Source organism: Pseudophryne corroboree, chromosome 2, assembly GCF_028390025.1.
Source record: "Pseudophryne corroboree isolate aPseCor3 chromosome 2, aPseCor3.hap2, whole genome shotgun sequence".
Taxonomy (NCBI): Eukaryota; Metazoa; Chordata; class Amphibia; order Anura; family Myobatrachidae; genus Pseudophryne; species Pseudophryne corroboree.
This window is the reverse complement of record NC_086445.1, coordinates 536,390,525-536,413,483: the sequence shown is the minus strand read 5'-3', so window position 1 is coordinate 536,413,483 and position 22,959 is coordinate 536,390,525. Positions and strand designations below refer to the sequence as shown.

Sequence of the window (22,959 nt, the reverse complement as noted above, 5' to 3'; positions counted from 1 at the left end):
TATATATATTGAGTGTATAGCTATACTTATATTACTCTGTATTGCTAGTCCAGTGCAGTTTTATTGCATGTCATAATTTCTGCATTGTACAATATGACTATGTGTGTGTGCATATAACTGCTGTGTGACCTCCATTTCGTGTATCTCACTCAGATTGCTATCCCTATATTCTGTAACCTGAGGGGGCTAAGTGCTTTAGGATTATTACTTAATATACAGTAGGTATTTCACAAGATATACTTATTGTGTGTATTTCTCTGTGATTCTTAGTCACCATATACCTCTGGAACTCTCTGTTTGTACTACACAGGGGGTTCTTGTCAGGTGTTGTGCTGCTGATATTGTACTGGGTTGCCTTGAATTGAGCTTTCAGACATGTCAGCTACACGAGGCGACAGAGCTGGGGCTGATCCCACATTGCGTGGTTTTGACGCTGCAGACACATTGGATGCATAATGACACACCTTGGGCTACTTTCTCCACGTTATTGAATATGCTAGTAACTAGACTTACACCCCCTATGGGACCTCCTGTGCCGGTGCAACCGCTTATGGTCCCTGCGGTTAATCCGCCATGGGCAGCTCAACTGTCCACTCAGTTACAGCAATGGAACCAGTCACTGACTAAATAGAAATCTCACCCTCGCCTGCCAAGGGGTCCTCTAAGCAGGCTATTACTTCCTCACAATTCACCAACGTCCCAGACACCTCGTCTGATGAGGATGGCGTATATACTGACCCACAGACACTGATACTGATAATTCTGATGGGGAATCTGTTTCACAGGTGGATGTTCCTGACTTGTTGGAGGCTATCAGGATGATTCTTCAAATTAATGATGACCCAGAGCCTGATACTACCCCTAAGAAGCCGGACAGATTTAAACATCAGAAAGTGGTTAAACAAGTTTTACCTCACTCTGACCATTTAGTTGACATACGTCAGGAATGCTGGGAAAATCCAGGAAAGAAATTCACACCTCACAAGAAGATGCTGGCTCGCTATCCACTCACGGCGGAGCTAAGTAAAAATTGGGAGACACCCCCGCCAGTGGATTCGCAAGTGGCGCGGCTGGTAGTATCCTCAGCTCTTCCTGTTACTACCGTCACGTCTCTGAAAGAACCGACGGATAAGCGTGTGGAGGGTTGTTTAAAGGCGATTTACACCTCAGCAGGTTCTGCGCATCGGCCCACCATTGCAGCGACTGGGCTGCAGAGGCTATTGAAGCGTGGGCTCAGGAGTTGGAAGCTGAGCTGCCTTCCAATACTTCTGATCATGCTGGACAATGTCTTTCATATATTGTCACAGCTTCTCATTACATTAAGGAGGTGGCTTCTGATACCGGTATTCTGGTGGCCAAGGCTTCTACTACGTCCATTTTGGCTTGCCGGATTCTCTGGTTACGGTCCTGGTCTGTAGATCTGGACTCTAAGAAAACCCTGGAGGTACTCCCTTTCAAGGGAGACATTCTTTTCGGAGAAGACCTTAACAAGATAGCGACAGACTTAGCCTCTGCTAAAACAGCTTGTCTACCTAGTACTGCTCCTTCGGTACCGAAGGCTAAGAGTTCTTCCTTTCGTCCTTCAGGGAAAGTAAAGGGTCATGCGTATCCAAAACAGGCTCGCACTTCCAAACCCAATAAGCCCAAACCTAAATGGGCCTGGGCTGCCCGTCAGCCTGCTTCCAAAACTGACAAGCCTGCTGCATGACGGAGCGGGCCTCCTTCTGGGGGATCCCAGGGTGGGGGGCCGACTTCTAGGGTTTACCCAGGAATGGTTGAAGACCACTTCCGATGCCTGGGTACGGGAAGTTGTCACTCGAGGTTACGCCGTATCCTTCAAGAATTGTCCCCCTCATCGATTTTGCCTGACAGACGTCCCTTCGGATCAGGTGAAGGCAAAAACTCTTCATTCGGTGGTACAGTCCCTCCTGTACACAGGAGTGGTAGTACAGGTGCCTCTGGCTCAGAGAGGCAAGGGGTACTATTCACCTCTGTTCCTAGTCCAGAAACCGAATGGGTCAGCCCATCCTCAACATCAAGTCCTTGAACAAATTTGTGAAGGTTTCCAAGTTTCGTATGGAAACTCTTCGCTCTATTGTTCTGGCCTTGGAACCTGGGGATTATATGGTCTCCCTGGACATACAGGATGCTTACCTGCATATTCCCATTGCAGTGTCGCACAACGCCACCATATGGCGTACATAGATCATCAAGGCGGCACTCGCAGCCGCATGGCAATGAGGGAAGTTTCAAGAATTCTACAGTGTGCAGAACGCTATCTGCCAGCCATATCTGCAGTGTTCATTCCGGGAGTCCTAAACTGGGAAGCGGACTTCCTCAGTCGCCAGGACGTACACGCCAGAGAGTGGATCCTCCATCCAGAAGTATTTCAACTCCTAGTGGACAAGTGGGTCCTCCCAGATGTGGACCTGATGGCGTCTCAACACAATCACAAGGTTCCGGTCTTTGGAGCAAGGACAAAGGATCCTCAAGCAGCGTTCGTGGACGCACTGGCAATTCCATGGAACTTTCGGCTGCCATACGTGTTAACTCCGGTGTCACTCCTGCCCAGAGTAATAAGGAAGTTCAAGCAAGAAGGAGGAATCCTGCTTCTGATTGCTCCAGCGTGGCCCAGACGGCACTGGTTCTCAGACCTTCAGGGTCTATCGTTAGAGCGTCCTCTTCTGCTTCCACAACGACTAGACCTCCTCATTCAGGGCCCTTTTGTCTACCAGGATCTGGCCCAGCTGGCTTTGACGGCGTGGCTTTTGAAGCTTCCGTCTTGAGGGCCAAAGGATTTTCTGAGGCCGTCAGTCAAACTATGTTGAAGGCCCGGAAACCGGCTTCTGCTCGGATTTTTCATAGGGTCTGGAATTCTTACTTTGCTTGGTGCGCCACTAACAATTATGACGCTTGCAAGTTTAGTACGGCAAAGCTTTTGACCTTTCTACAACAGGGCCTGGACTTGGGCCTTCGTCTGGCCTCCATCAAGGTTCATATTTCTGCCTTGTCGGTTTGGTTCCAGAGAAAAATTGCGACCTTACCTGATGTTCATACGTTCACTCAGGGTGTGTTGCGGATTCAACCTCCTTATGTCCCGCCTTTGGCTCCTTGGGACGTGATCTTTGGATGTGGTACGGGCTCTCCGTATCTATGTGAAGAGAACTTCATCCACTAGGAAATCCGATTCTCTTTTTGTGTTGTTTGGTTTTCACAAACGTGGCTGGCCTGCTTCCAAGCAGACTCTGGCCAGATGGATTAGAATGGTGATTACACATGTTTATGTACAGGCTGGCCTTCCAGCTCCTGCTACTATCAAGGCCCATTCTACTCAGTCTGTTGGACCTTCTTGGGCGGCCCGCCGTGGTGCTACCCTTAAATAATTGTGCAAGGCGGCTACGTGGTCCTCAGTGAACACGTTCATAAGGTGCTATGCCTTCGATACTTCCGCCTCCCAGGATGCTTCCTTTGGACGCCAGGGTCTTGTACCCGCTACAGTGCATCCCCATAAGGAACTGCTTTAGGACATCCCCAATGTCATTCCCTGTGGAGCCCAGTATACTCCGCAGAAGAAAACTAGATTTATGGTAAAAACTTACCGTTGTTAAATCTCTTTCTGCGAGGTACACTGGGCTGCACAGGGCGCCCACCCTGACGCACTTAGCTTCTTTGGGTTGGTATGGCATTAGCCGCTGACACTTTCTCCTGTCGTGACAATGTGATGTATGTGGCTACTAACGGTTGTGCTCTGTAGTACCTGCTACTGCATTGGACTGGTTAACAAAAACTGAGCTCCTGTGCACGGAGGCAGGGTTATAGAGGAGGCGGCGTTATGCATTCTGGGAACATTCAAAGCTTTTAGCCTGTTGGTGCCTCGGATCAAGATTCTACTCTACACCCCAATGTCATTCCCTGTGGAGCCCAGTGTACCTCACAGAAAGAGATTTAACAATGGTAAGTTCTTACCATAAATCTCGTTTTACCTTCTACTGCACAGGACTATGGTGTATTTTCTACAGTGCATTGCATCATTATTCTGGTACATTAATGCATGCACTACAGTATTTACTATATATATATATATATATATATATATATCAGGGGGGCCCAGACCATGCACTCTGTAGTGGTTAGCTAAACAATTGTCCAATTACTTTTGGTCCCTTGAAAAAGAGGGGGTACTGTACATAGTAAACAGCTGCATTTCCTAAACCCATACTCCAATCTGGATGTGAGTGCCCTCAAATTAAAGCCGATAATCTGCACTTTAAACCCATATATTAATTATATAACTGTAACTTAAATATGTTTTGGTAAACATCTAAAATGCCAAAAAAATTGTGTCAGTGTCCAAATATTTATGGACCTATGTATAATTTGTGCACTTAATAACAGCTCTGCTTCATGACTGGTATCTGTCCAAGTTCTGGTCTCATCAGCTTTACTGTCATTATGAGTCTTCCTCTTCTGGTGACAGCATCTCACTGTGCATGTGAACTGACCAAAGAAGCAGGTGGCAGGACATGTTAATTGAAGAGGGATGCAGTTAATATAGCAGCTGTCGGGATCCCAGCGATCAGGAGACCGAAGCCGGAATCCCGGCAGACCCTCTGTATTCCCACTAGGTTGGTGGGTCCACGCCACCAACCGAGTGGGAATATAACTTGTGTCAAGCCGGTCTCGAGTGCACTTCAATGAACTCCATTGAAGAGACATAACCAAAAGCAATGTTACGGCCCATGAGGAGTTAACCTTTCAGCGTTTCATGTTGAGACAGGTGAATTCAACTGTTCAGGCCCAAGTAGAGATAACTGACATTTTTTTTTTTTTTACTGTGAATAGTTCCACGATTTTAGTGATTATGTCTGTGAGCAACTTCTCTATCTCTCTTAAAAGGTTTTATAAATCTCCCTTTAGGTCTCCCAGCTAAGACTAAGTGGGACTAGTGCTTTCTACTCATCCACAGACCTGTATTTAAAAAATCTTAAAATTAATGCTAATAACCCATGTACTGCACTACATTCTTGTGTTGTACTTGTATGCATTTGGAATAATTCATTCACATCCCGTTGGACTATTCCATTTGTGTCTATGTAGAATTGAAAACATTTAGCAAATATGTATTATTGAGGAGAGGGTTGCATTATACCTCTCTTTTCAGTAACAGAGATGTGCCTTCATCTTTGATAATATATTTAGCATTCATTTATTAATTGTTATGTCACTATTATCTGGGGAGCCTCCTTACTCATCGATATACTGTACCGGAAAATATTTTGTTACAAAATCCCTTACCAGTTTGGATAAGTAGAGTAGCTTTGACAAAACCAGTGCAGAGAGTGATGACTTTATATATATGACCTGACTTGTATTTGACCTGACTCTTAAACTGGGCTCATTGAGAAAATGAACAAATATATTTACATCCTGCAGATCTTCATGCTCCCCAGTCTCTGAAATTATTTGATTGAAATGTTCTACCCAGTAGGGTGTCTATGGTCCACTTAACCACTCTCTTTCTTGCATATTGTAATGCATACCTCCACTTTATAACCTCAGTTACATGACTGCTCTCTCATTGTCTCTGTACCTTCGCTCAGCAAGAGTGATATTCAAACCCGATCTGTGGATTTTACAGGTAGCCGATCATTGTCTTTATTGCCTGCATCCAGACTCTGCTTGGCTCTTATAAGCCTGTTGCATGTGCTCCAGCTATTGCATTCAGAGAGATCTACCTTGGTTCCTTTCAAGGAGGGAATCCAGCCTCCTTCCAAGGAGGCTGGAGGGAAGCTGGGGCTGGCTGGAGGAAGACTCAGGGCTGGAGGCAGACCTGTCAATAGTGACTGACGGCTCTGCTCTACAAGGCATTATGGGGAGGAGGGGCTGCTGCAGCTCCGATGGTGGCCATTTTTAAAATACTTCACTGAGCTTCTGCGCATGTGTAGAAGCTTCAGTTAACGCGATCGCAGCCTGCATAGGGGGTGACGGCCAGCCAATGAGGGGACGCCGGACCGGGCAAATGGAATCCGGTCCGGCGTCCCAATCCGCCCCTGTGTATCATGTATATATTCTACATATATAATATATATAATTTAAATCATATAAATTAATAATATAATTATCAAATAATGGCACTTACTGCCTGAATGTCACTACAGTCAACTCAGAATTGGGCGGCTGCTGGCTCATTTTGGCTGCTGCAGCTGCTTCTTTGAAAGACAGTCAGTGTAAACACGGAGCTGGAGGGGAGGCGGAGCTGTCTGTGGTGATTGACGGACCGGTTCCACAAAAAATTATGCGGGTAGGGAGCTGCTGCGCTCTGACGGCGGCCATTTTATTGGAGCCAAAGGGAATGACGGGCAGCCACTGAGGGGATGATCGGACCAGCCAAACGGAATCCGGTCCGGCGTACCGATCCGCCCCTGCATACAACCACACCTGCCACTGTGTCATGCGTTGGATGTCATGGTGATTCGAATCCTGATGATTTCAGGGAGATGACATGATGGAGAGTGCTGATATATACTATATGGTGCAAAAGGCAGACACGTATGTTGTGCTCTCAGGCAGATAGATTCCACTTGTTGCTAGGGGGCTTCTGGAAACTGACACTAGCAGAATTACTGTGCACAGTTTACTGGAATATCAATATGATGAATTTTGTTTTACTCCATCCATGCTACATGTATTCATTACAGAAACAGTTGAAAGAATAATGTGTATGTAACCTAAATTATTTTTGTTAGCTTGTTACCTCTGTTTCCGGCCTCACACAGTTTGGGAATTTTCCTTCCAACATTGGGGGTCATTCCGAGTTGATCGCTCGCTACCTATTTTTTGCAGAGCAGCGATCAGATAGTCGCCGCCTCTAGGGGAGTGCATTTTCGCTTTGCAAGTGTGCGAACGCATGAGCAGCCGAGTGGGACAAAAATGTTTTTTGCAGTTTCTGAGTAGGTCTGAACTTACTCAGCCCTTGCGATCACTTCAGCCTGTCCGGTCCCAGAATTGACGTCAGACACTCGCCCTGCAACCGTCTGGACATGCCTGCGTTTTCACTACCACTCCCAGAAAATGGTCAGTTGACACCCATAAACGCCTTCTTCCTGTCAATCTCCTTGCAATCGGTTGTGCGAATGGATTCGTCGCTAGAAGCATTGCCCAGCAACGATGCTGTTTGTACGCGTACGACGCGCGTGCGCATTGCAGTGCATGCGCAGTAGTAACCTGATCGCTGCGCTTAGAAAAACGGCAGCAAGCGATCAACTCAGAATGACCCCCAGTGTCAGTAGTTGGATGGCTGTACTCAGGAACAGTGGTACTCTCAAGCATTGCACTGGAGGACAGATATGTACATTGGTGGTCATTCCGAGTTGTTCGCTCGCAAGCTACTTTTAGCAGAAATGCAAACACAAAGCCGCCGCCCTCTGGGAGTGTATCTTAGCATAGCAGAATTGCTAACGAAAGATTAGCAATTCCTCTATTAAGTATTTCCTTGCAGTTTCTGAGTAGCTCCAGACCTACTCCTAGATTGCGATTATCTCAGTCCGTTTAGTTCCTAATTTGACGTCACAAACACGCCCAGCGTCCGGCCAGCCACTCCTGCATTTTCTGCTAGCACGCCTGCGTTTTTTAGCACACTCACGGAAAACGCTCAGTTACCACCCAGAAACACCCACTTCCTGTCAATCATTCTCCGATCAACAGAGCGACTGAAAAGCTTTGTTCGCCCGTGAGTAAAATAGCATAGTTTTGTGTAAAATTGCTTAGCGCGTGCGCCCTGCAGTGCAGACGCATGCGCAGAACTGCCAGATTTTAGCCTATTAGCAATTCTGCTAAAAATAGCAGCGAGCGAACAACTCGGAATGACCACCTTTGTTTTGTTTTTGTCCCACACAGCTTTTAGATAACTTTAGAAACAACACATTTCATTTATTGTAAAATGAAGGTCGATTAGTAACTGGTGATGCTACTTTTTGTCAAGACAAGCTTTTGACAGGTTATATCTCTTCAGGGTTTGAACAATAACTTGTAATTTATTTTGTACTGTCTGGATATGGCTACTAATAACAAATGCACAGACAAAATTCTTAAAGCTATGGGGTAAATTTACTAAGATTCGTGTTTTCCCGTTTGAGGTCAAAGTTCAATCACGAATGACATCGAAAGTGTAAATATGCAACTTTTTAAATTGATTACGACTAATTTACTAAGCTGCCGTATTCTGCATTTTCGGGTTTTCCGATGTCGATGTCATTCGTTTTTTTAGGCAGTGTTTTACGTGAGTGACTTGTAAAACACTGCCGACTTTAATACAATGAATCTCGGCCGGATCTGAGAGATCCGTGCTGGGCTTCATTGTGCACTTTGTTTAAAAAAAAAATAAAGTTTAAATGTTACAAAAAAATTGCGTGTGGTCCCCCCTCCTAAGGCAAACCAGCCTCGGGCTCTTTGAGCCGATCCTGGTTGCAGAAATATGGGGAAAAAATGGACAGGGGTTCCCCCATATTTAAGCAACCAGCATCGGGCTCTGAGCCTGGTCCTGGTTCCAAAAATACGGGGGACAAAAAGCGTAGGGGTCCCCCGTATTTTTAAAACCAGCACCGGGCTCCACTAGCTGGACAGATAATGCCACAGCCGGGGGTCACTTTTATACCGTGCCCTGCGGCCGTGGCATCAAATATCCAACTAGTCACCCCTGGCCAGGGTACCCTGGGGGAGTGGGAACCCCTTCAATCAAGGGGTCCCCCCCCCCAGCCACCCAAGGGCCAGGGGTGAAGCCCGAGGCTGTCCCCCCCATCCAATGGGCTGCGGATGGGGGGCTGATAGCCTTTGTTGATAGTTATGAATATTGTTTTTAGTAGCAGTACTACAAGTCCCAGCAAGCCTCCCCCGCAAGCTGGTACTTGGAGAACCACAAGTACCAGCATGCGGCGGAAAAACTTGGCCGCTGGTACCTGTAGAACTACTACTAAAAAAATACCCCAAAAATGACAAGACACACACACCTTGAAAGTAAAGTTTTAATACATCCATCCACACAAACATATACACATACTTACCTTATGTTCACACGCAGGTCGGTCCTCTTGTCCAGTAGAATCCATGGGGTACCTGTTGAAAAAATTATACTCACAAAATCCAGTGTAGATCGGTCCTCTTCAAATCCATTTGTAATCCACGTACTTGAGAAAATAAAAAAACGGAGTCCCGACCATGAACTGAAAGGGGCCCCATGTTTTCACATGGGACCCCTTTCCCCGAATGCCAGAAACCCACTCTGACTTCTGTCTAAGTGGGTTTCTTCAGCCAATCAGGGAGCGCCACGTTGTAGCACCCTCCTGATCGGCTGTGTGCTCCTGTACTGACTGACAGGCGGCACACGGCAGTGTTACAATGTAGCGCCTATGCGCTCCATTGTAACCAATGGTGGGAACTTTCTGCTCAGCGGTGAGGTCACTTTCGGTCAACCGCTGAGCAGAAAGTTCCCACCATTGGTTACAATGGAGCGCATAGGCGCTACATTGTAACACTGCCGTGTGCCGCCTGTCAGTCAGTACAGGAGCACACAGCCGATCAGGAGGGTGCTACAACGTGGCGCTCCCTGATTGGCTGAAGAAACCCACTTAGACAGAAGTCAGAGTGGGTTTCTAGCATTCGGGGAAAGGGGTCCCATGTGAAAACATGGGGCCCCTTTCAGTTCGTGGTCGGGACTCCGTTTTTTTATTTTCTCAAGTACGTGGATTACAAATGGATTTGAAGAGGACCGATCTACACTGGATTTTGTGAGTATAATTTTTTCAACAGGTACCCCATGGATTCTACTGGACAAGAGGACCGACCTGCGTGTGAACATAAGGTAAGTATGTGTATATGTTTGTGTGGATGGATGTATTAAAACTTTACTTTCAAGGTGTGTGTGTCTTGTCATTTTTGGGGTATTTTTTTAGTAGTAGTTCTACAGGTACCAGCAGCCAAGTTTTTCCGCCGCATGCTGGTACTTGTGGTTCTCCAAGTACCAGCTTGCGGGGGAGGCTTGCTGGGACTTGTAGTACTGCTACTAAAAACAATATTCATAACTATCAACAAAGGCTATCAGCCCCCCATCCGCAGCCCATTGGATGGGGGGGACAGCCTCGGGCTTCACCCCTGGCCCTTGGGTGGCTGGGGGGGGGGACCCCTTGATTGAAGGCGTTCCCACTCGCCCAGGGTACCCCGGCCAGGGGTGACTAGTTGGATATTTGATGCCACGGCCGCAGGGCACGGTATAAAAGTGACCCCCGGCTGTGGCATTATCTGTCCAGCTAGTGGAGCCCGGTGCTGGTTTTAAAAATACGGGGGACCCCTACGCTTTTTGTCCCCCGTATTTTTGGAACCAGGACCAGGCGCAGAGCCCGATGCTGGTTGCTTAAATATGGGGGACCCCCTGTCCATTTTTTCCCCATATTTCTGCATCCAGGATCGGCTCGAAGAGCCCGAGGCTGGTTTGCCTTAGGAGGGGGGACCCCACGCAATTTTTTTTCCGAAAATTTTGAACATTTCCCCCCCCTTCCCACTGAAAAACATGCACGGATCTCATGGATCCGTGCATGCCTATACAATCACGGGATAAAAAAGCAGGTCTGTTTTTTTTTAGCACTTTTTCACGATTTGTATTTTATCACGGCAGTGTTTGGCAATTGTCGGCAGTGTTTGTGTTTTGCACTTTTTAGTAAATTCCCGATTTCTAGCAAATTGCAGGCGTATTTGACCGATGGTGTATTGATTCATGATTTTTTCCTAGGACTTCCAAAATATTACGAATCCCCTTATCACTGCCGTGATTTTTGCTTAGTAAATTACCGAGATGACACTTTGATGAAAAAACGGCATCTCGGTCAAAATCGGGACCTTAGTAAATATACCCCTATGTGTGCAAATGCTAGGAGCTTAGGAGACAAAATTCCAGAGCTAATTGCAATAATGACAAGGGATAACTTGGATTTTGTGGCAATTACAGAGTCATGGTGCAATGAGAATCATGACTTGGACATAGCTATAGCAGGATACAATTTATTTAGGAAGGATAGAATAGGAAGAATAGGAGGAGGGGTAGCAATGTATGTGAAAAAAAGCATAAATGCTACTTTAATACAAAATATTGAAGACAAAACTTAGGCCCTTTGGGTCACCATAGAAACTGCGTAGAAGGACATTATTCGCATTGGGGTGATCTATAGACCACCAGGCCAGGGGCACGATTTGAACAGGAACCTATTGTTGGACATCACTAAAATGGCTTTAAAGGGAGAAGTCATAATCATGGGAGACTTTAATTTACCTGATGTAAATTGGGAGGGGTCTTTTGCAAGTTCAGCTACAAGTGGAAAATTTCTCCATTCCTTACAGGGAGCATCTCTCAAGCAATTGGTGAGGGAGCCCACTCGCAAAGACTCAATATTAGATTTAATTCTTACAAATGGTGATAGGATATACGACACATATGTGGGTGAGCACCTGGGATCCAGTGATCATCAAGCAGTATGGTTTAGTATAAAGACAGGATCCAACTCCTGTCACACAAAAACAAAGGTGTTGGATTTTAGAAATGCTGACTTTGCAAAAATGGGGAGATGTTTAAGTGATTCACTGGCGGACTGGAGGAATTTGGAAGAAGTGCAGGAGAGGTAGGAAAAACTGAAAAGTGCAATATTAAGTGCAACAGACCTTTGTATCAAAAGGGTTAGGAAAAGCACCAGGAAAAGGAAACCAGTGTGGTTCACAAAAGAAGTATCAACTAGTGTGAAAGCAAAAAAGATGGCTTTTAGGAAATACAGTACAAACAGACTCAAAATAATAACGACAAAGAGGTGTATCTGGACAGACGGAAGGTTGCTAAGAAAGTGATAAGACATGCAAATGCAGAAGCTGAGGAGAAAATGGCCCAGTCAGTAGATACAGGGGGCAAAACTTTTTTTAAGTATATAAGTGAAAGGAGAAAATCAAATGGAGGAATAATAAGACTTAAGACGGAGAGTGAGCATTTGGTGGAGGGAGACAAGGCAATAGCAGATCACCTAAATAATTATTTTTGCTCAGTATTTACTACAGAAGAAGGGATGGGTCCACAGTTAAGTTGCAAGGACATTCATAAAAATAAGGTAGATGAAAGTACATTTACAGAGGAGAAGGTCCTAGCAGAACTTTTAAAACTAAAAATGGATAAATCAATGGGACCAGATGGGATACACCCAAGGATACTCAAAGAGCTAATAGATGTTCTGGTTACACCTGTAACATAATTATTTAACCAGTCTCTAAGTACAGGTGCCATTCCAGAGGACAGGAAAAGAGCAAATGTAGTTCCACTGCACAAAAGTGGAAGCAAGGAAGAAGCAAGTAACTACAGACCAGTAAGCCTTACATCAGTAGTAGGGAAAGTAATGGAAAAACTATTAAAAGAAAGAGTTGTGGAATATCTTAAATCAAACAACTTACAGGATGCAAAATAGCATGGTTTTACTGGTGGGAGATCATGCCAAACAAATCTTACTGACTTTTTTGACTCTGTGACGAAAATAATAGATCAAGGGGGAGCTGTAGATGTAGCATATCTAGACTTTAGTAAGGCATTTGACACTGTCCCACATCGCAGACTGCTAAATAAACTTGAAAGCGTGGGGGTGGATTATAGAACAGTTAAATGGATAAGAAACTGGTTGCAGGATAGGAAACAGCAAGTTGTAGTTAATGGAGTACAATCTATGGAGGGAAATGTTACAAGTGGAGTACCCCAGGGATCTGTACTTGGTCCAGTTCTCTTTAATATCTTTGTTGGTGACATTGCAAATGGTATTGAAGGGAAGGTATGCCTTTTTGCAGATGATACAAAGATATGCAACAGAGTAGACACACCGGGAGGGGTAAAACAAATGATTGATGACCTAGGTAGGCTTGAGAAATGGTCAAGAACGTGGCAACTACAGTTTAATGCTAAAAAATGCAAAATCATGCACTTGGGTCTCAAAAACCCAAAGGCTAAATATAGTATCAAGGGTACTATAATGGATACTATTGAGGAGGAAAGGGATTTAGGAGTCACTATTTCAAGTGAATTGAAGGCAGGAAAGCAATGCAACAAAGCAATGAGAAAGGCAAGTCAGATGCTTGGTTGCATAGGGAGAGGAATCAGTAGCAGGAAAAAAGAAGTGATAATGCCACTGTATAGGTCATTGGTACGGTCCCATCTGGAATACTGTGTCCAGTTCTGGAGACCATATCTCCAGAAGGATATAAATACATTAGAGAGTGTACAAAGAAGGGCAACTAAAATGGTGCATGGCCTACATCACAAAACTTACCCGTAAAGGCTAAAAGATCTTAACATGTATAGTTTGGAGGTGAGAAGGGAAAGGGGGGACATGATAGAAACTTTCAAATATATCAAGGGTCTTAACAAAGTTCAGTAGGGAAACATTCTTCAAAGGAAGAGAAGTATTAGAACTCGAGGACATACACTGAGACTGGAGGGGGGGGGGGGGGAGGTTCAGGGGAAATTTAAGGAAAAATTACTTCACAGAAAGGGTAGTTGATAAGTGGAATAGCCTCTCCTACCAGACTCAGTTTAGAAAATGTGCCCGGAGGAGTCTGTCACGCTTGGGAAGCTCCTGAAGCGTTTTCTGCATTTATTTTCCTTTTTATTGTTGTTAGTAAGGTCTGGCTGGCACCAGGCTGCCTGCTTCGTGGGACTTAGGAGGGGGGGGGGGGGGCGGCCTAACCTCCATAGGGTTAATGGTCCCGTTCCCCGCTGACAGGACACTGAGCACCTGAGGGTCCTATTCGCTGCCCCACCACGGCGAGCGTACAGACCCGCAGCACACCGCCTCCCCTAACAGAGCCAGAAGTAAGAAGAGTGGTGAGTAGTTGGCCAGCGTCCCGGTTAGTGGGTCGCCTGCTGTAATGGCGGCAAAAGGGTAGGAGCGCAATGCTGACAAGCAGGCTGTGGCTCCAGGCTTCAGAGGCATACAGGATGCTGTTTGTTCCGCTGTGAGGGGCAAGCTGAAGACACAACAATATACCCAGACTGGCAGCAATTCTTCAGCGGTTTTAACCCACTGTAGTGCAGAAATTACCTCAGCCAGTATTAAAAAAAACGGGAAGACCGCATGCCATTAAGAGGGGGGGGTGCTTCTCAATGAGCGGATCCTGCAGCTCACCGGCGCCATTTTCCTCTGCAGCTATACACAGACAGATTGGCAGGGAAGCACAGCTCCTCCACAAGAACACAGAGCACCTCAGCGGTACCAGGGGGTCATAGCAAGGGGGGGAGCAATATTTGGTATACTAAACACTATTTAGGGTACTTCGTTTGCGACCCAGCTAAACTCGTACTTTAGCTTTAGGGGCGCTGTGTGGCTGGCTCCATTATACTCTGTCTCCCAGGAGGGCTCTGTGTGGGTTAACTGTGTTTCACCCTATTTTCGTGTGTGTGTGTGTGTATTCTTTCACATTTACTATGTCAAAGGAGTGTGTATCATGCACAGCAGAGTGTTTTTCTCAATCTGGGGGATCACTGCCGTGTACTCAGGATAGTACACGTTCTCAGACTAGTGGATCTGAACCAGTATGGTTAGATTCATTAAAAGGGATGATTTCTAATATTTCGATTAAATTATCCCAAAATGAGAAGGAGACACAATGCTTAAGGCAATCTGTTGATGACTTGATGAATAGAGATTCAGTGGTCATTCCAGTGTCTCAGACCCCTACCAATTGTCCACAGGAGCGTACTTTGGCCCAAATCATGCAGGCTGATACTGATGATGATGATGATGTATCAGACCCGGTGGAAGGTGAGGTAGACTCGGGAGGGGAGGAGGCAGCTTTGTCACAGGGTATACAGGCCCTGATAGTAGCTATTAGAGATGTTCTGCACATCCCTGATAAGGTATCAGAGGACAAGGAGGAATCTTATTTTAATGTGAAAAGAAAATCCTCAGTTACTTTCCCTGCATCTAAGGAATTAAATTCCCTATTTGAAGCAACTTAGGTAAATCCCGACAAGAAGTTTCAGGTCCCAAAACTATTACTCACATCCTTCCCGTTTCCTCAGGATGACAGAAATAAATGGGAAAACCCACCGATAGTTGACGCATCAGTTTCTAGGCTGTCACGTAAGATAGTTTTACCTGTCCCTGGGGCAGCTTCCTTGAAGGATGCTGCAGACCGCAAGATTGAGACCACTCTCAAATCTCTGTACACAGCTGCGGGGGTGGCCCAGAGACCCACTATAGCTTGTGCATGGATCTCTAGGGCCATTGCTAAATGGTCAGGTAATCTGATTGACGGGTTAGATTCCTTATCAAGGGGGGAGATAATTTTACTCCTTCAGCATATACAGGATTCTGCTAACTTTATGGTGGAGGCCAAAAAGGAAATTGGTTTACTCAATGCGCGCACCACTGCCATAGCACTGTCAGCATGCAGGGGCTTGTAGCTACGCCAGTGGCTGCGGACGCAGATTCCAGGAAAGGCGTGGAAAACCTACCTTTCACAGGTGAAGCCCTTTTTGGAGATGAACTGGATACGTGGATTTCCAAGGCTACAGCGGGTAAGTCTACATATCTTCCTTCCGCAGCTCCCCCGGCTAGAAAATCCTACACTGCTCCAACTCTGTAGAAAATAGGTTACCAAGGGGGGGTGGTCTTCTGTTTGCCGGCGGTCGGGCTCCTGGCGCTCAGTATACCGGCGCCGGGAGCCCGACAGCCGGCATACCGACACTTATTTTCCCTCGTGGGGGTCCACGACCCCCATAGAGGGAGAATAAAATACCACCGTGCCCGTAGCGTGGCGAGCGCAGCGAGCCCGCAAGGGGCTCATTTGCGCTCGCCAAGCTGTCGGTAAGCCGGCGGTCGGGCTCCCGGCGCCGGGATGCTGGTCGCCGGGAGCCCGACCGCCGGCCAGCCGTAGTGAACCCCCAAGGGGTACTCAGGCGCTCTAGGTATGAGGTGCTGTACCGAGCAACGGCCTCAGAAAGAAAGGGGGAGTCACTCCCACAATGGAAAAACAAAAAGCAAAGTGGAGACTGCGCTTGGGTTGGTGAATATAGCAACAATAATGATGTATCTAATAATTACACAATTTATTTATAAGAAATTAATAAACTTGAAGTTTTTTTTAAAATAAATACATCATAGGAATGCATGCATCAATGATAAAAGGTTAAAAAACACAAATGGTACAGTATATAGTTTTTGGGTTACCCAAATAGCTAGGAATTTGAAGAGGATTTGGAGATGGGAGGTCCGTTCCAAATTTGTTCCCCAAAATTTGTATAGTCCAGCACAGGCAGGTTATTGGGAGGTAAGCAATGTCCAATGTGATGACACTTTACCGCTAGAGGATGGTATAATCCGAAATCTTGAGTGGTGGACTGCAATACGGTAGATACAGTTAATCGGTTCAGCTTGCTATTATAAGTCCTCCATGTGCAAATAGACAATCTGGATTATGTAGGGGATGGTCCGGTCCTCCAACAATAAGTTCCTGACAGGGGTACCTGTGCAACTGACGCGTTTCGCTGCAATCAGCTAGCAGCTTTTCTCCAAATCCTCTTCAAATTCCTGGCTATTTGGGTAACCCAAAAACTATATACTGTACCAATTGTGTTTTTTAACCTTTTATCATTGATGCATGCATTCCTATGATGTATTTATTTTTTTTAAAAACTTCAAGTTTATTAATTTCTTATAAATAAATTGTGTAATTATTAGATACATCATTATTGTTGTTATATTCACCAACCCAAGCGCAGCATCCACTTTTCTTTTTACTGCTCCATCTCTGCAGTCCTTTCGGACAGCAAAGTTTAAAAACAAAACCAAAGGTAGTTCTACGGCCTTCAAAGGCAATAGAGGTAAAACCAGCAACTGCAGGTTTACAGGAACAGAACCCCGGTTCTGCTTCCTCTAAGCCTTCAGCATGATGGTGGACCGCACTGTCTGTAAGACAGGCAGATGGGAGCCCGTTTGAGATTCTTCAGTCACATATGAGCAACGTCATGCCAGGATCCCTGGGTCAAAGATCTTGTAACCCAGGGCTACAGACTGGAGTTTCACGAACTCCCACCTCACAGATTCTTCAAATCAGGCTTCTCAGCTTCTTAAGAATTAAGTATGACTTTACAGGAAGCAATTCAGAAACTGGTACAGACTCAGGTCATTGTTCCAGTTCCACTTCAGCTACAAGGTCAGGATTATTATCCCAACCTGTTTGTAGTTCCGAAACTGGACGGTTCGGTAAGGCCCATTTTAATTCTCAAGTCGTTAAACCCGTACTTACGGGTGTTCAGATTCAAGATGGAGTCTCTGAGGGGGTTATTCCAAGTTGATCGCTAACTGCATTTGTTCGCTGTGCAGCGATGAGGCAAAAAACTGGCACTTCTGCGCACGCGTATGCGGCGCAATGCGCACGCACGTAGTACTATTACAACGGCCGATGTAGTTTCACACAGGGTCTACGAAGCTTTTCAATCTTACTGCTGACCGCAGAGTGATTGACATGAAGTGGGCATTTCTGGGTGTCAACTGACCGTTTTCAGGGAGTGATCGTAAAAACGCAGGCGTGCCAGGAAAAACGCAGGCGTGGCTGGGCGAACGCAGGGCGTGTTTGTGACATCAAAACAGGAACTGTATAGTCTGAAGTGATCGCAAGCGCTGAGTAGGTTTTGAGCTACTCAGAAACTGCACAAAAAAAACTTTGTAGCTGCTCTGCGATCCTTTCGTTCGCACTTCTGCTAAGCTACAATACACTCCCAGTGGGCGACGGCATAGCGTGTGCACGGCTGCTAAAAAACTGCTAGCGAGCGAACAACTCGGAATGACCACCTGAGAGCGGTGATGGAGGAGGGGGAATTCTTGGTGTCTCTGGATATCAACGATGCGTACCATCATATTCCGATTTTATCTAAGGTTTGCATTACAGGACTGTCACTACCAGTTCCAGGCCGTGCCATTTGGCCTCTCTACGGCACCGAGGGTGTTCACCAAGATAATGGCAGAGATGATTTTTCTCCTCCGCAAACAGGGAGTGAACATAATACCGTACCTGCACGATCTGCTGCTAAAAGCACCATCCAGGGAGAGGTTGTTAGTCAATATTACCCTCTGAACCCGACTACTCCAGGATCACGGGTGGATTTTGAACATGCCAAAATCTCATCTGGAACCAACACGTAGGCTTCCGTTCCTGGGGATGATATTGAATACGGAGGCGCAGAAGGTATTCTTTCCGTTAAAAAAGCATTGGTGATCCCATCAATGGTGCGGGATGTTTTAAGACAAACCCGGACATCGGTGCATCTATGCAGTCGCCTTCTGGGAAAGATGGTAGCCGCTTACGATGCGCTGCAGTACGGAAGGTTTCACGCAAGGCCCTTCCAGCTGGATCTGTTGAACAAATGGTCCGGATTGTATCTGCACATGCACCAGAGGATCCGTCTGTCGCCAAAAGCCAGGATTTCTCTTCTGTGGTGGCTTCAGACTTCTCACCTGACCGAGGGCAGAAGGTTCGGGATTCAAAATTGGATTCTGCTAACCACAGACGCAAGCCTCAGAGGTTGGGGAGCAGTCACTCAGGGGGAACAGTTCCAAGGAAAATGGCCAAATCAGGAAGCCATTCTTCCAATCAACATTCTGGAGCTATGGGCCATATGCAACACCCTTCTACAGGCATTGCATCTTCTTCAAAATCAAGCCATTCAGGTTCAGTCGAACAATGTGACGGCAGTAACGTACATAAACCGACAAGGCGGAATGAAGAGCATGGCAGCAATGTCAGAGGTAACAAGGATTCTCCCCCAGGCAGAAAGACCCGCTGTGGCGTTGTTCGCGATCTTCATTCCGGGAGTAGACAACTGGAAGGCAGACTTCCTCAGCAGACACGACCTCCACCCAGGAGAGTGGGGCCTTCACCCGGAGGTGTTCCGGTGCTTGACACATCAGTGGGGAATGCCACCAATCGACATGATGGCCTCTCATCTCAACAAGAAGCTCAAGCGGTATTGTTCCAGATCGAGGGATCCGCAAGCAGTGGCGGTGGACGCTCTAGTGAGTCCATGGGTCTACCAGATGGTGTACATGTTTCCACCACTCCCATTGATTCCATAGATTCTCTAAAGAATAAAAAGGGAAAAGGTTAAAGCAATTTTCATTGCTCCAGACTGGCCTAGAAGGGCCTGGTATGCAGATCTACTGGAGATGCTCCTAGAGGGCCCGTGGCCTCTACCTCTTTGCGAGGATCTTCTCCAACAGGGGCCGTTCGTCTATCAAGACGTACCACGGCTACATTTGAAGGCATGGAGGTTGAGCATCAAATTCTAGCCCGGAAAGGGATCCCAGATAGGGTTATTCCAACCCTGATCCAAGCCAGAAAGGGGGTAACGTCTAAACATTACCACCTTATTTGGAATGGGACGTTTTCTCCTTTTTATGCAGTCAGGTGTGGACGTGGGCCTACGTTTGGGCTCCATAAAAGTCCAGATTTCGGCCTTATCCTTTTTCTTCCAGAAACAATTGTCTTCTCTCCCTGAGGTTCAGACATTTTTGAAGTGGGTTCTGCACATCCAACCGCCCTTTGTGCCTCCTACGGCACCTTGGGATCTCAACGTGGTGTTGCAGTTCCTGCAATCGGAATGGTTTGAGCCGTTACAGGACGTTGACGTCAACTTTCTTACATGGAAGGCTGTCACTCTGTTGGCTTTGGCTTCTGCGAGGCGCGTGTCGGAGATTGGGGCGTTGTCTCACAAAAGCCCCTATTTGATTTTTCATGAAGATAGGGCTGAACTCAGAACTCGTCAGAAATTTCTTCCAAAGGTGGTCTCTGCGTTTCATATCAACCAACTTATTGTGGTTACGGTGGTTACCGACACCTCTGCTACTTCAAAGTCTTTAGATGTTGTGAGGGCTTTGAAGATCTGTGTGAAGCGGACAGCTCGTCACAGATATCTGACTCGCTGTTTGTGCTCTATGATCCCAATAAATTGGGTGTCCTGCTTTAAAGCAGACAATTGCACGCTGGATTAGGTTTACTATCCAGCATGCTTATTCCACGACAGGTTTGCCGTGTCCAAAATCTGTACAGGCCCACTCTACTAGATCGGTGGGTTCTTCCTGGGCGGCTGCCTGGGGTGTCTCGGCTTTACAGCTCTGCCGAGCAGCTACTTGGTCAGGTTCAAACACGTTTGCTAAGTTCTGCAAGTTCGATACTTTGGCCTCTGAGGACCTTCAGTTTGGTCAATCAGTTCTGCAGGAACCTCAGCACTCTCCCACCCGGTTTGGGAGCTTTGGTACTTCCCCATGGTACTAATGTGGACCCCAGTATCCTCTAGGACGTAAGAGAAAATAGGATTTTAATTACCTACCAGTAAATCCTTATCTCGTAGTCCGTAGAGGATACTGGGCGTCCGCCCAGTGCTTTGTTTCTTCCTGCACTGTTACTTGGTTAAGTATTGTTGGTTCAGCGGTTGCTGTTCCTGGTTTAAAGTTTGGTTGGCTTGGCTTTCCTCTGGTTTGTGTGTGCTGGTTCGAAATCTCACCACTATCCTTTTATATCCTTCTCTCAAAGTATGCCCGTCTCCTCGGGCACATTTTCCTAGACTGAGTCTGGTAGGAGGGGCATAGAGGGAGGAGCCAGCCCACACTATCAATTTCTTAAAGTGCCCATGGCTCCTAGTGCACTCGTCTATACCCCATGGTACTAATGTGGACCCCAGTATCCTCTACGGACTACGAGAAAAGGATTTACCGGTAGTTAATTAAAATCCTATTTTTCCATATTAGGAATATTTGCATACCATAATGAGATATCTTGGGGATGGGACTGAAGTCTACACATAAAATGCATTAATGTTTCATATACACCTTATACACAAAGCTTGAAGGTATTTCTATACAATTTTTTTTTAATCAGTTTGTGTATGAAACCAAGTTTGTGTACATTGAACCATTTTAAAGCAAAGGTGCCACTATCTCCGTCATGCTCTAAAAAAATGTTGGATTTCGGAATATTGAATTTTCGGATACGGGAGACTCAACCTATGGCCCTCATTCCGAGTTGTTCGCTCGCTAGCTGCTTTTAGCAGCATTGCACACGCTAAGCCACCGCCCTCTGGGAGTGAATCTTAGCTTAGCAGAATTGCGAACAAAAGATTAGCAGAATTGCGAATAGAAATTTCTTAGCAGTTACTTAGTAGCTCCAGACTTACTCCTACACTGCGATCTATTCAGTCAGTTTCGTTCCTGGTTTGACGTCACAAACACACCCAGCGTTCGCCCAGACACTCCCCCGTTTCTTCAGACACTCCCGCGTTTTTCCCAGAAACGCCAGCGTTTTTCCGCACACTCCCATAAAACGGCAAGTATCTGCCCTGAAACACCCACTTCCTGTCAATCACACTCCGATCACCAGAACGATGAAAAATCCTCGTTAGGCCGTGAGTAAAATACCAAACTTTTGTGCTAATTTACTTGGCGCAGGCGCACTGCGAACATTGCGCATGCGCAGTTTGCGACTAATCGCTCCGTAGCGAGAGAAAAAAAACGAGCGCACAACTCGGAATGACCCCCTATATTTGCATATCAGCTACTATAGGACCACTTTGAGATCCTATTGAATTGCTGCTAATGTGTGCCAACATTAATATTCCAGGAATATACTGGAACAGTAAACTAAAAGGAAAATATATAGTAGTTGTATAATTCTTTGCCATTGAACCTTGCCATTATTAATCTTATGTATGCTATGCTTTCCACAGGTCTCGATGATGACCATCCCCAGCTGTTGCTAGGCCTCCTTCTTCCAAACCATCCATCATGGACTTCCTGTACAAAAAGAAGCAGGATACAGAAAGAGGAGCTGGATGTCCCCGATGACATCTTTTTATCTATAATAGATGATATGGAGAGAGAAGAGCATCAAATGGAGGAACAGGGGCTGCCACCTATGTGGCTTCCCCCCAAAGATCAGAGCTCTGTAGGTCAGGAAGTGTCCATGCCAGAGCTGATAGGTAGTCTCTGTCTGTTGGTAAACACACTTCAGGGGATGGCAACACAGAATAACAACAATTTTAGCAATGTGATGACTGATAACCAGCCTGATCCCTTAACAGCAACAAGCCCTATGTGGCCAATTCATAATATGACACCCAGTGTGCAGCCTCTTCCCCCTTATGACACTAATCCAGTAGCCATGTCTGATCCATCAGTCATGTGTGGTCAACCCTGTTTTTGGCCTTCTACATTCTAACATCATAATAACACACAATACTTAAAATATTTGTCTTTGTTTATTTTTTTGTATAGAAAGTTTTGAACAGTTTTTTAAAATTTAGGGAGGTTTGTAAATATAGTGTTTAGTTTTGAGAGCATATAACTGTTTTTAAGATGTTAGAATTAAAATGACTGCTATGTTTAAGACAAAAACCTTTCTGTAACCAGATAACTTTAAAAAAGGAAAAAGTTTTTTATTGTAATTAATGTTGATGCTTGTTTTTTTGTTTTACAGTTTTTACTTGTTTTGTTTATAAATAAATAAAAATATTTGTCAAAATAAAAAATTATATTAGGTGGCTGAGTTTCTTTCACATCAGAATGTAGGTGCTCATTCAGGTTAGATGTCCGAACATTGCAAACGATCGATTATCAAACATTTTCGCATGCGTGGAACTTCGCTGATTGACAGCGACCGCCGTTGGGTGGGCGGCGACGGACCATTTGCAGGGGAGTCACATGCATGCCGCTCCGGTGAAGAACATGGCGGCGGTTTGGCGTATGCAGGGGGCATCCGCAAATCTCAGGTCAGCGATGGAATCGCAATTAGATTGGGATCACAATGCTGGGCGGACTTGGCACGCTGGGCGGCCTTACCCTGTGCTGGGCGGACCCCAGCATGTGATCTTCAGCATTAGCAGATTTTGCTTTTTAGCAG

The 22,959-nt window shown here is 45.9% G+C and overlaps 1 protein-coding gene across 4 annotated transcripts in view; it reads left to right on the top strand.

Moving 5' to 3' along the window:
* The window catches only part of SPOCD1 (SPOC domain containing 1), a 493,492-nt gene extending 470,963 nt beyond the window's left edge, over nucleotides 1-22,529 (top strand). For all 4 annotated transcript variants that reach the window (XM_063954236.1, XM_063954237.1, XM_063954233.1 and 1 more), the window contains one exon: nucleotides 21,788-22,529. In XM_063954236.1, coding sequence (XP_063810306.1) covers nucleotides 21,788-22,278 — 491 coding nt within the window. In that variant the 3' untranslated portion in view covers nucleotides 22,279-22,529. The remainder of the gene's footprint in view (nucleotides 1-21,787) is intronic.
* The last annotated feature ends 430 nt before the right edge of the window (nucleotides 22,530-22,959 follow it).